The 13766-nt window shown below is 46.2% G+C and overlaps 1 protein-coding gene across 6 annotated transcripts in view; it reads left to right on the forward strand.

Annotated features, from left to right (window-relative positions):
• LOC133357184 (high affinity choline transporter 1-like) overlaps positions 1 to 13766 on the forward strand; it is a 54078-nt gene extending 40312 nt beyond the window's left edge. For all 6 annotated transcript variants that reach the window (XM_061575006.1, XM_061575007.1, XM_061575005.1 and 3 more), the window contains exons 4-9: positions 749 to 904; positions 3749 to 3897; positions 7987 to 8130; positions 9040 to 9193; positions 10362 to 10579; positions 11479 to 13766. In XM_061575006.1, coding sequence (XP_061430990.1) covers positions 749 to 904; positions 3749 to 3897; positions 7987 to 8130; positions 9040 to 9193; positions 10362 to 10579; positions 11479 to 12069 — 1412 coding nt within the window. In that variant the 3' untranslated portion in view covers positions 12070 to 13766. The remainder of the gene's footprint in view (positions 1 to 748; positions 905 to 3748; positions 3898 to 7986; positions 8131 to 9039; positions 9194 to 10361; positions 10580 to 11478) is intronic.

The following is a 13766-nucleotide window of genomic DNA, read 5'->3' on the forward strand; positions in this document are numbered from 1 at the left end:
AAAATGAAACTTGAAAAACTTGAACCCCCAGAGCGAGCGTGCAACCAGCACGTTAAGAGCCACTGCTACAAAGTAAAACGCAACCCGCGCGTATGAAACTGGAAGGTTTGCGAATTCACATTCCTGGTTGGGAATCGACTCGGCCCATCATTTCTGCGGGGGTTGCTAAAGTGAGTACCGCTTTGCGGGAAAGACAACAATGGTGAGCCCCATGGATAGACTCACCCCCGCCATATGAAAGAGGAATTTCCACAAGGATTCATACTCTTAGTTCTTTCGGTAAAGTTACATAAAAAAACTGAAATTCAAATTAATAAAAATCAAACAATTAAATCACGACGTTTCATATTTTATTCTTTTATTTTTATTAATTTTAATTTCATTTTTTTTTTACCTACGTGACTTTACCGAAAGAACTAAGAGTAGGAATTCCCACCCCTAAGCTCAGGGGCTCTGTACAAACTGGACATGGGCACCAGCTCAACGCTCACATGAGCAAGAAATCACTTTGACTTGAACTCACGGGTGTGCATTATGATTATTATTATTACGTTGCTATCCAAAACTGGTTTCAATTGAAGCTCACGAGTTCAAAATCCCGTGATGACAAATCAGGGTGACGTGACCAAAATGAAAGAAGATCGTTGACAGAGCGAGAGACGGAGAGTGGGAGAGCGATAACTGAATGACCCCCCCCCCCTGACCCCCTCCATGTTGCATTCTTTGTCATTGTGACGCACCCACACAGCCGCGCTCTTCTTCGCAAAGCCCATGCGCTCACGCACCTACATCACGATGATTGACCCCTTTCAAATCAAGTACGGAAAGTGGATGGGGTCAATCTTCTTCATCCCGGCAGTCTTCGGAGACCTCTTCTGGGCAGCCGCCACTCTCACCGCGCTTGGTAAGATACATTGTGTGGGGTGGGGGTGGGGGCTTTGTATGTCCACATTTACGAATCGTGGGTACACATCAACAATAATTATACTGGTGAACACACTTTTTCTGGCATAAGGTATTCCAACGGTTTTAATGTAATTTTGGGGTGCTGATTCCAAATCTGGCATCGGGTTTTGTCTATCACATCAGGTTTTTGAGATGTCAAATATTGCATTTTCAATAAAAACTGCAAATTTATGCTCATATACGAATAGCTAAACAGACATCCATACAATAATAAGATAAGATACAATATACAATAATAATGAGACAAACGTTTAATGAGCCGTAGCACAAAGTTGTGAGAGTGACTGCATATCAATGTGAGTGAATGCATATTACCATGTAAGAATTTAATTGTGAAGATAAGAAAAATATGTACAAAAGGTCATTCACAATAGTGATGTTACATCTGTATAAACGACCTCTTCTTTGACGATCTCCGATGTACAGCTTGTGGAACGTCTCTCATCAAGGACCAGCAGTAATCTGCAATCATGTTAGAGTCCCATCGGCCTTGGTAACGTTCTTCCATAACTTTGATGTCTTGATGAAAGCGTTCAGTTTGCTCTTCGCTCACGTGACCCATGTTCTCTGGAAACTGGGCCACGTGACTATGTAAGTAGTGAACCTCGATGCTCATTCTACATCCAAGTGCTTGGAAACTCAAGAGCAGCTCCTCCATAATCTCTCGATAGTTGTCCGCTTTCCTGTTCCCGAAGGAAATTCCGCACCACATCAGAGAATGCATTCCAAGTTCTAGCCCTCTGCCGCAGTCATTGTTGTAACAAAGTGTGGATCCCTGATGAGTGTTCTTATTTGAGGGCCATCAAATATTCCTGCCTTTTTCTTCTCGGCACTGAGACTTGAAAAGATTGAACATATACAGCTGAAGCAGTCTCCAGTGTGATCAAGAGCTTTGACGAATTGCTTCATTAACCCAAGTTTTATGTGCAGTGGGGGAAATACAATTTTATTCCTACTAAACAGAGGCTCATTCTTGATGTTCTTGTCACCAAGCGTCAAACTTATTCTTGGTGGCCAGTTCTTTTTAACCCAGTGTTCTAATGTAGCCCTACTGTCCCAGTAGCACATGAAATAAGGGTATTTGGTGTGACCTCCATTCTGATTATTTACAGAGCTCGCTGTTGGGATTTTACAGGATTAGCTTAATTGTTTTAATGAAACACACGAGGGGTGGGGGAAATGGATAACACATGGGGATGGATAACATATGGGAGGGTAGGAGCTGCAGGTGTTGGCCAGGAGAAGAGGCTCTCGCAGTGGAGGTGTGTGTCCTGGTGGCACGGTGCCCCAAGGGTCTTATTTAAATCCTTTATATTAAGTTCGCTTACGTGCTTGCGTGCTTGCTTGCTTGCTTACGACCGTGCAAATCTTTCGGTCGTTTTTTAACCCATTTCCCGTGATCCAATCGAGCTGACATTTTCCACACAGACTCGTTGTGCGTGACAATTAATTTTAGTGAAAAAAAAATGTCAAAATTTTTACACTGTTTAGGGGAAAATTTTTTAAATATTTAATTACCAATTGCTTAATGCTGGCAGACAATCATCTGACCCATAGGTGGCAGCCATCTCAAGCCAGAGGACGAGAGGACTCTAGCCGCCATGCATATAAAGGATTTATAGTGAAAAACTTTGTTTTTACGGGTTAATTTTTTTATTATTTTAAATCACAGCCGCTGAGTGTGCAGGAGGCACTTACCTAGAAGTGGAGTGAGGAAGTATTCCCGATTTTCAGATGACTCTTTTAAATAAAGTAAAATCCAGGGTTGATGCTAAAGTTTGACTGATCCTCAAATTTATTTTATTGATCCGCAAATGGAAGTGATGTCAATTCCACGGTATCACTTCCACAACTTCTCACCCAAGAGGGCCGTCACGTGATTTCACCGTTTCTCACATTGTTTACGATGTAAAGAATTCTGAAATTGAAATGATCGTTTGACTGTTAAAATTATTACATTTAGTGCATGAACAGCAAACGTCACTAACATTTAATTAACGTAAATAAAAAACACTAAAAGCTGAAATAAAATTTTAAATGTTGCCCAAAATCCAGAAGTCCACAAAAAAATATATTTATTGGATTCATTTGAAACATCGGAAAAATGTGGATTATCTGAAGAAACACATTTCAGATTTATCAGAAAACCGGACGTGAAGCCACCTCATTTCCCACCAAATGTAGCATCACGTATTATCACCTATTTTATTTTTGAGCATCAAGACATTTTACATGAGCACATTATGCAAACTTTCAGAGACAAAAAAAAAGATTCGATGTCATTGCGAGAGAAAAACAAAATCAGCAGAATTCAAAATCCAAAGCTAATCTCGAGGACGTATGCAGTATGGACACCATTAATACTGTTAGGAACCCACTGGTTCCACCAGCCCACAGGGGATTATTGTGTCCGTCCGTCGTGAAGGGAGGGGCTGGGTGGGGAGGGAGGGGCTGGGTGGGGAGGGGAGGGTGGGGAGGGGCTGGGTGGGGAGGGTGGGGAGGGGCTGGGTGGGGAGGGGCTGAGTGGGGGGTGGGAGGGGTGGGGCTGGGTGGGGAGGAGAGGGGCTGGTCACCCCGTGGTGCCCTTATAAAACTCAACGTTTAACCTACTCACGCCGGCTTGTGCCCGCCCTCACAGTCGGCCATATTTGTGGAATACACCACGCCGCCGTTGACCCTGGCCATTGGCCGAGCAACCCAACGTTCCTACCAGCTCCCTCCGCAGGAGGAATGTGTTCAATGAATACTAACGGTCACGTGTGCTTGGTTTGCCTTTTTCCAGGCTCAACGATCAGCGTCATTCTGGACATCGACAGGATGATCGCCGTGATGATTTCAGCCTTCGTTGCCATCTTCTACACGCTTCTCGGAGGCCTCTATTCCGTGGCTTACACTGACATAATCCAACTCGGCTTCATCGCCATTGGCTTGGTGAGCTCATTACGGCCAATGTCAGGAGGAGACAGCTGAGATGCCTTGGCTCCAATGTGCAGTGGTGCTTCAAAAAACATGTCAACACTTCTGAGGTTTTGCAACAATGCCACGGGCGCTGGAGATGACCTGGAAAAGATTCCAGGCACGTGTTGACAATGATGGCGAACCAGTGGGAGACTCTTTGACCTTTTGAAGCTACTAACATGGTTATCATGTCACAGTGTATCATTATCCGTTTCTTTGGCCATTAAAAACGATAGTCTCATATTAGTGTTGACATTTTTTTAAGCACCCTGTATGAGGAGACAGACATTTTGTGAGCTATCAAGTAATTTTTGTTTCAGGACCGCGCTCAAACGTTGTAAATAACGTGTGGGTTTTTATTTTAGTTTGCACATTCCCATCCTGCAATGTCCTGTAAGCAGTGACAGATGAAGCTAGTGTGAGGCCTGTTGCATATGTTATAAAGGGGCCCAAACTAAATAAATAATCACATATTAAAACACACATTTTTTCTTTGCATGGTAAAGTAATTGTACTTTTTCATTTGCTATACAGCCAGATAATACGACAAATCGCTAACCTTAAACACCCAGTCGTTCGTAAAAGTCGAAGGCGGTATAGTACTATAGTAATAGAGCAAGTGCAGAATCACTGCACCGGAATTGATAGCTTGAAAGCATTTAGAGCGGGGCCCTTGAAAGTGCGGGGCCCGTAGCTGCTACATGTGTAGCTGCTACATGTGTAGCTGCTACATGTGTAGCTGCTACATGTGTAGCTGCTACATGTGTTGCTGCTGCATGTGTAGTAGCTGCTGCGCGTGTTGTAGCTGCTGCGCGTGTTGTAGCTGCTGCGCGTGTTGTTGCTGCTGCACGTGTTGTAGCTGCTGCGCGTGTAGTAGCTGCTGCACGTGTAGTAGCTGCTGCACGTGTAGGAGCTGCTGCACGTGTAGGAGCTGCTGCACGTGTAGCTGCTACTTGTGCTACTGGGATAATCGGGCACTGGCTGTCAGCTGCCGTCCCTGTAAAGGAGCTGCTCAGCCCAGTGAAGCCGTAGGGGCCATCCACTTAGCAGGTAGGCAAACATCTGTCAAAACTTGACCCCTACCCCCCTCCCTGTACGCACGCGTACGTTTTACACCCCCCCCCCCCCCCCGAATCCCATAGAACGGCCGATATTGAATCCACGCAAAAACGACCAAGGATTCATAATAATATTAACGTGTTTAAGCAAACAGATAGTCCACCGCCGGACTATCTAACTCATTTGAAGGCCAATGTAGACAAATTATTATCGAGGCTTCACCCCCACCCCCCCCGTTTCCTATGCGTACATGGTCAGTAGACCCCCCTAATAAGCAAGCTACGCATTTGGGTTAACCCCCCCCTCCCCCCTCCATGCGTACGCACTCTATGGATGGATGGCCCCTTAGCGGGTCAAGTAAAATACGAGTGAGAATTATTTTATTATGTTTTATTTTTATTATTTTATTATTTCCCTTCTACGTGACTTTACCGAAAGAACCAAGAAGATGAAATACGAGTCTCGATTTGTACGTAATGGGTTCACGTGACCCCCCCCCCCATCTCCCCCACAGTCACTGCAGTGCACTGGTAGGCGAAGTGGTAGTAACAATACTCGTGGCACGTAGAAGGGAAATAATAAAATAATGCAAATAAAGATTATAAATAATTCTCGCGACGTTTCGGCCACAACGCAAGCAGCCGTCCTCAGGTGAAGACCAGGTCTGTCGGGGAGACGGCGTCTGAATTTTACCGAAAGAACCAAGAAGATGAATCCCTGCAGTCACGAAAGCTTTAAATCGAAATTTAATACTCGTGGCCTCACAGCAAGACGAGCTCGAGTTCGATTCGCATGTCGAGTGCCTTTCTGCGTGGAGTGTGGCAACATCGCCCCCTACTGCGATAAAAAAAAACACGTGGCAGAGTCTCGATTTAAAGCTTTCGTGACTGCAGGGATTCATCTTCTTGGTTCTTTCGGTAAAGTCACGTAGAAGGGAAGTAATAAAATAATAAAAATACAACATAATAAAATAAAATAATATAATTAAATATTGTATATATTCTGTTTTATTTTTATTATTTTATTACTTCCCTTCTACGTGACTTTACCGAAAGAACCAAGAACATGCTGGGTCTCTTGTTGTAACGGTTCTCTATATAACCTCTTGTTGTAACAGCTCTCTCGCTGGTTCAGCATTTCCACTGCCGGATGATTTTTGTGTTGCGATCGAAACGTCGTAATATTTTATTATTTTTGTTTTAGTTTATTTTCTACCCACGTGACTTTACCGAAAGAACCAAAGAGTATGGATTCTTGCAGTCACGAAAGCTTCAAATCAAGAATGCTGTGCCATTATACGTTTGTATTTATTACGAATTAATTGTTAAGCGGCGAATAACAACTGCTTCCATTCGTCACGATGAGCGCACAATGTACCGGGTGTCTCAGAATTAAAGAAAGGCAAAGGAGGACACGGGTGGCAAATGGGAAGTGTCGAGCACGGGAAGGAGAAAAGGGAAGCGATGAATGGGGTCCAGAGGTACAGGGGGGAGAATGAGAAAGATTTTATGATGAGATGATTGACAGCAGACAGAGCAAGGGGTGAACCAGGCAAAGTCCAGAAGGATACATCGAGTGGCCACAAATGGTGGAGCAACGGATCCTGGCACATTGGTTTTCATAGCTGCAACTTCCAATTCATATCCATACTGGAAGACGATCGCGATTCAAATGCGGCCCGGTAGATGGTAGCACAACATCACGTTGTCGGGTGCGGCTGACACGCACTCTCTTTGCGTTTCGAGAGAGAGAAAAAAGTTGCGCGTGGCCGCGATGGATTGAACGCATACAACGTGATGTGTGACTCATCTCCTCACCCTTGTGGCCAGAAAGTTAGCACATTCCTCCTGCGGAGGGAGCTGGTAGGAACGTTGGGTTGCTCGGTCAATGGCCAGGGTCAACGGCGGCGTGGTGTATTCCGCAAATATGCCCGACTGTGAGGGCGGGCACAAGCCGGCGTGAGTAGGTTAAACGTTGAGTTTTATAAGGGCACCACGGGGTGACCAGCCCCTCCCCACCCAGCCCCACCCTCCCCACCCTCCCCTCCCCACCCAGCCCCTCCCCACCCTCCCCACCCAGCCCCTACCCACCCTCCCCTCCCTACCCAACCCCTCCCTCCCCACCCAGCCCCTCCCTGCACGACGGACGGACGGGCACAATAATCCTCAGAGGTTCCTACCAGTATCATTATTTAGAGTCGTAATGTTTACAATGCGAAGGGATGTAGCGACCACGACTGGCTACTCGAGTGTATAACAAATACGTTATATTTTCGAAAACAATTATGCTTTATCCATCTCTACATTCAAAACGTGCGCGTAGAATAGAATACAGCCGCAGCAGTTATTGTTACCTAGCAAACCCCAAGGTGTCTCCAACTCGTTTTCAAGAGGGCCCTGCCGAGTTTTCACAGTTATACGGGGCGACAATAGCAACCGTTTCCCAACTCAAGTGATTTGTGAATATATTTTTTACGCGTTATTTAGACCGTGGCGCCGACGTGCACACACTCACGCACACACTCACTCTTCTTCGAATGTCAGAGTACCTCATCACGTTCACCTTGAAAACAGACAACACTTTTCTACTTTTCAGTCATCACACCCCCGGGGAGTATAAACTGAGGGCCGCCTGCCCAGAATTCGTTAGGGCGCCACGGTGGCTATGAGATGTTAACTGCCTCACCTGGTCTACATGAGGTCGTGGGTTCAATCCCGACCCTTACGCATGCTGTTAATTTGTAGTCTGCTTATTCTCCCCGTGGTCGCGTGGATTTTTCTCCGGGTCCTTCGGTTTTTTTCCCTCCACATTTAGAATCAACATGCAATTAGAGTAATTGTCTGATGTAAATTTCCACACCATGATAAGCCACATCGTCGGGGCTATCATTTGTGGTCAGGTCGCTTCTAAAAAAATAAGAGCTACATAGCTCAGTGGGCCTTGCCTGTTGAAATAAAAAATATATATAAATAGTCGTGAATAGTTTGTGATCCTCTCTCGCAGGTGGTGTGCGTGCCTTTCTCCATGATGAACCAGGCGGTGACCAACATTGGCAACACCTTCACGCAGCCCCTCTACCAGGAGCCGTGGGTGGGCACCCTGAACCCCAGGGATGTCACGCGCTGGCTTGACAACATGGTCTACATGGTGAGGGTCGGCGTGAGAAGGGCGAGGGAGGAGTGTCTGTCTGGGTCTTCCCAATCAACGTGGAACCTGAGGCCGACCATTCCAACCACATGCCAGCATTAGCCCAACAAGAAGATTTCGGTCCCTGTGGGCCTGTCATCTCGTAGGGTCCAGCGGAGGGCTTTGTGGGCCCTCTATGCAGCCTCTAACGTAGGTTTAGGCTTTCTAGGTTAGAATACAATTTTGATTTAAAGCTTTCGTGACTGCAGGGATTCATATTCTTGGTTCTTTCGGTAAAGTCACGTAGAAGGGAAATAATTTATAATGTGTAGAATAACTATATATATGTGCATTCTGTGTGTGTGTGTACGTGCGTTTGCATGTAGATGGGGAGCGATTGCCCAAGTTGATTCCCGCTCACGGCCAACAACCAGTGACGATTATCTGAACCCCTAGGTCGACTCAGCCTCAAACGAGTACCCGGTACGGTGTGTAGTAAACATCACCACTGGGGAGACAAAGGCGGCCGGGCGTGGTGCTGGCCACCCTACTCCCTCGTGTGCCAACAGTGCCGGCCTTAATAGGTGCTCGCTAACAGCACTTGCCCCGAAAAGTATAGCAAGGCTATAGGGGGGATCTTTGTCTTTTGTGTGGATTTATTTTGTTGCATGTAGATCCTCGGGGAGCAATCCCGTGCCAGGTGTATTTCCAGCGCGTGCTGGTGGCACAGCACTTGCCCCAAAAGTATGGCACAGGCTATACGGGGGATCTTTGTCTGTTGTGTTTTTGTTGTTGCATGCAAATCCTCAAGGGCAATCCCGTGCCAGGTGTATTTCCAGCGCGTGCTGGCGGCACGGCACTTGCCCCAAAAGTATGACACAGGCTATACGGGGGATCTTTGTCTGTTGTGTTTTTTGTTGTTGCATGCAGATCCTAGGCGGCATCCCGTGGCAGGTGTATTTCCAGCGCGTGCTGGCAGCGGGCTCTGTGGCCCAAGCCCAGTACATCTCCTTCGTCTCGGCATTCACCACCCTGCTGCTAGCAATGCCACCGCTCCTCATTGGCGCAGTGGCCGTCAGCACTGGTAACCCCACCCCACCCCAAAGACATCACAACAACGAAATATACACAAACACCATGGCAGTGTGCGGCGACTGATAATTTGACACCAGTGTTTAATTATTGGAAGGCCCCGCAGGGCCACTTGGTGGGCCACTTGTGACGTGCGGCCTGCGGCGATACACAAACGTGAAAACATCCCATCATCATCATCGTGCTGCTGTTAAACCCCCTTCTTCTTCCTAGCGTTGTTCCCGCTGTGGCACATGGTCCGCTTTTCGGCATTGTCTTCTCCATTTGGCTCGGTCCAGGGCATCTTCAGGGGATGCGTTGACCGTCTTCACGTCTTCCTTGATTCGATCCATCCATCGCTTCTTCGGACGTCCGCGTGGACGGCGGCCCTCTGGCTCAATACGCACGGCAGTCTTGGCCACTGATGACTCTTCACTTCGTATCGCATGGCCGTACCACCGAAGCCTTGCCTCAAGCATCTTGTCCGCAATGGGGGCCACACCAAGTCGCTTCCGAACGTCTTCGTTCGGAAGCCCCAATGGTTTCAAATGTGTGGCGGCCCTCAACATTGATGATGTCTTATCGGCGAAAGTGCAACCCTCCCCGCCTCCCCTCTGATAAATTAGTGAACACGTATTTACATTCACATCAAAGGGTTGGTAGAACGTTAGCAAGGAGACCTAATGTGGCTCGTGAATGGCTGCAGCTTCTCTTTTGGCTGTTGAAGACCGCTTGTGTTGCAATCGAAACGTCGTGGGTTTTTTGCTTTTATTATTTGCCATTAATTTTACATTTTATTTTACTATTTTTATTTTTATTGTGAGTTTTTTGCTTTTAATATTTTCAATTTATTATTTTTATATATTTCCATTTTTTTCTAATTACGTGACTTTACCAAAATAACCAAGAATATTTCGATTTAAAGCTTCCGTGACTGCAGGGATTCATCTTCTTGGTTATTTCGGTAAAGTCACGTAGGTATAAAATAAAATCAATCACGACGAAAGCTTTCCCACCTGATGACGGACGCTTGTGTTGCGCCCGAAACGTCGTGAATAATAATAATAAAACATAATACATAATAGTATTTTATTACTTCCCTTCTACGTGACTTTACCGAAAGAACCAAGAAGATGAACCAATAATATTGTTGTTTTTGTTGTTGTTTCCCCCCCCCCGAGACTGGAATATGACCACCTACGGGTTGCCAACACCTCACGAGCGGGGAGAGAACGGTATGATCCTGCCCATCGTGCTGCAGCACATCTGCCCGTACTTCATCTCCATCCTGGGCATGGGCGCTCTGGCGGCAGCCGTGATGTCTTCCGCCGACTCGGCGCTTCTCTCGGCCAGTTCGCTCTTCACCAGAAACATCTACGCGAAGCTCATCCGTCCCAAGGTGGGGAGGGTGGGGAGGGGCTGGGTGGGAGGTGAGAGGGGTGGGGCTGGTCACCCCATGGTGCCCTTATAAAACTCAACGTTTAACCTACTCACGCCGGCTTGTGCCCGTCTTCACAGTCGGGCATATTTGCGGAATACACCACGCCGCCGTTGACCCTGGCCATTGACCGAGCAACCCAACGTTCCTACCAGCTCCCTCCGCAGGAATGTGTTTAATCTTTCCACTCCCATTAGCCCAGATAATCGAGAGTTGACTCATTCAACGTTTGTATTTTCTTTTTTAATCCACTCGTGACCTATTTGCTGGATTGATCATCTCTCTTCTTCCCCTTTTTTTTCTGTGTATTCTCTCTTTCCTCTGCTTCCCTTTCCTGCCTTACACGACGAAGGATCTTCTTTAGATAGTTCCGTCTGTTTCTAACACGGTAACAGTCTGTATCCTTTTGTCTATTTAAAAATCAGAATAATACATTTCACTCATTAGGCGCCTTTCATAATGTCACCATAATAATGGTTGTCTTTTAATAACAATTTCGACGTAATTTATGATAATATAATCGAACATAACATCATTAATTAAAATGAATTAAACTTCATGCATCACTTCCTGCCACCCTTTGTGGGTGCACATTGATGACATCACACCGCCTATTTAAGGCCCAAAGCTGGAGGACATTTTCACAATTCTGTCCACCGCCTGATGATGCCTATTGTAACAACTATTGCACGTACCCACTGTTAAACGTGCGTGCATGGCTCTCCAACGCGCTTTTGTAATACATCACCTTCGATTAATCAATTATGACTCGTGATTGTTCCGTTTGCTTTGTCGACAACGTAAAAAAAAATGCCCGTAACGAAAGTAAACGTCCCGTGTGCGTGCGCCACCGACGGCAGGCTTCCGACCGGGAGACGTTGTGGGTGCTGAGGATTTCGATTTTGGCCATCGGCAGCATGGCGATGATTCTGGCAATCAAGACCGTGTCCACCTACAGCCTGTGGCTGCTGTGCGGAGACATGGCGTACGTCATCGTCTTCCCCCAGTTCTGCCTCGTCCTCTTCTTCCAAGCCAGCAACAGCTACGGCCTCGTCGTAGGCTTCGTCCTGGGCCTCTTTGTGAGACTCACAGGCGGCGAGGCCCTGCTCGGTCTTCCCGCGCTCTTCCACTACCCGGGCTACTACGAGGAGGGTGGCCTGGACTACCAGATGTTCCCCATGAAAACGCTTTCCATGATGGTCTCTTTGCTGAGCAACATCGGCGTCTGTTACCTCACGCGCCACCTCTTCCTCTCCAAGAAGCTGCCGGCGCGGTTCGATTTTTTCAACGAGTTCGGCGGACGGGGCAAGGACCCGGCGGACGGGACGGCGCCCTCCCGCGTCCCCCGCGGAACCGTCGAGCTGGCCGTAATCTCGGACGAAGCGGTCGACCTCAAACACGAGAACGGCAGGGAGGGCAAGCCCGTGGATGCTCTGCCTCAGTCCCAGTAACTCGTCCGGTGCGCATTTACGGATCGCAAGGATTAGAATCTAGAAGGTAAGGGGGCGGTAAATCCAATTTTGCTACCCCGGTTTACCCCAGGATGCGTCCCTGAATACTAGAACGTACATCAAGTAGTACTTAAATCGAAGAAAAGAGAGATGATGGATTGTAACATGGTACAGAACCTACTACTCGTGGCAGTCGGTACTACTACTAGAGATGAGATGGTGGATCCTGACGTGGTACAGTACCTCGACAGAAGATGCTCAGTAAACAATTGCGCATCCATACTGCACAACTATGAAAAGTAAGTGAAAATTATTGATATATTACAATATATCACCTTGTTCAATTAAAATAATTGTATTATTAATAGTTGTTTAGCATATAAAAAATAGTTTACACTTGTACAAAAAGTCGCCATGGGGGGGGGGGGAGGGGGGATATGTTAATTGAGTACACTTGGAAGAGACGATAGCCAATCAGGGACGCTCTCGTTTGGGCGCCATTTTGGCTCTTGAATGTTCGCCATGCAACGAAAAAATTGCGTGGCTCGACGGTGAAGTTGGTAATTCTCGAGTACGTCGTGGCGAGGTACACGGTGAGTAGAACGGGATTGGGTATCAGTAAGTCGAGGACGTTGTCGCCAAAAGTACGTGATGCGGGAGGGTGTAAACCGGGGTATTACAGGTAGAAACAACAGGTTCCACACTGCCCACCAGGGATTATTTGTCTGTCTGTCGTGCAAAACCACGCCCTCGATTTGTATTTCATAGAGCGCTTCGGGCGGGCTCAGCACCACGTGATGCGCTGTCCAACCAAGTTCCTACCTGCCCACTCCGAAGGAATGTGTTGGTGTACAGTAGAACCCCCTCTCAACGACGGTAATTGGTTCCATGATACCGGTCGTCAAAGTGATCTGGTTGTTAAGCGAGTATATAGGAAATACACGTTGAAGGCTTGATTCGTTCCGGTAGCATCGAACGCTGCTCCTTTTTACCGAAAAAAACGTACTTTATAATATTGAAACAATGGGTATTAATACGTAAAGATGCTAACAACATTATAAAGACAATATTAAAATAAATGTGGTTCATCAATGCAATAAATTGATATTTACTGTACCTACAACAGATTGTCTTTAACAGTGGAATGGTCGGTAAGCGAACACATTGGGCTCTATGCAGGCACTGCACTACAATATACTACACTATACACTACACTATTATACACTATACACTACTATATACTACACTAAACACTACACTACTATACACTACTATATACTACATTACAAACTACTATACACTGCACTACTATACACTACAATACACTAGTATATACACTACACGACTATACACTACTATATACTACACTATACACTACACTACTACACTCTACACTACTATACTCTATTATACACTACACATTGGGATCTATGCAAGCACTACACTACTATATACTACACTACACTATTTTACACTATACACTACTATATACTACACTATATACTACACTACTATACACTGCACCACTATACCCTACTATATACACTACACGACTATACACTAGACTATACACTACACTACTATACACTATTATACACTACACTATACACTACACACTACTATACACTACACACTACTATACACTACTGTATACACTACACTACTATACACTAGACTATACACTAGACTATACACTA

Source organism: Lethenteron reissneri, chromosome 57, assembly GCF_015708825.2.
Source record: "Lethenteron reissneri isolate LAM-NWPU_2019-01 chromosome 57, ASM1570882v1, whole genome shotgun sequence".
Taxonomy (NCBI): Eukaryota; Metazoa; Chordata; class Hyperoartia; order Petromyzontiformes; family Petromyzontidae; genus Lethenteron; species Lethenteron reissneri.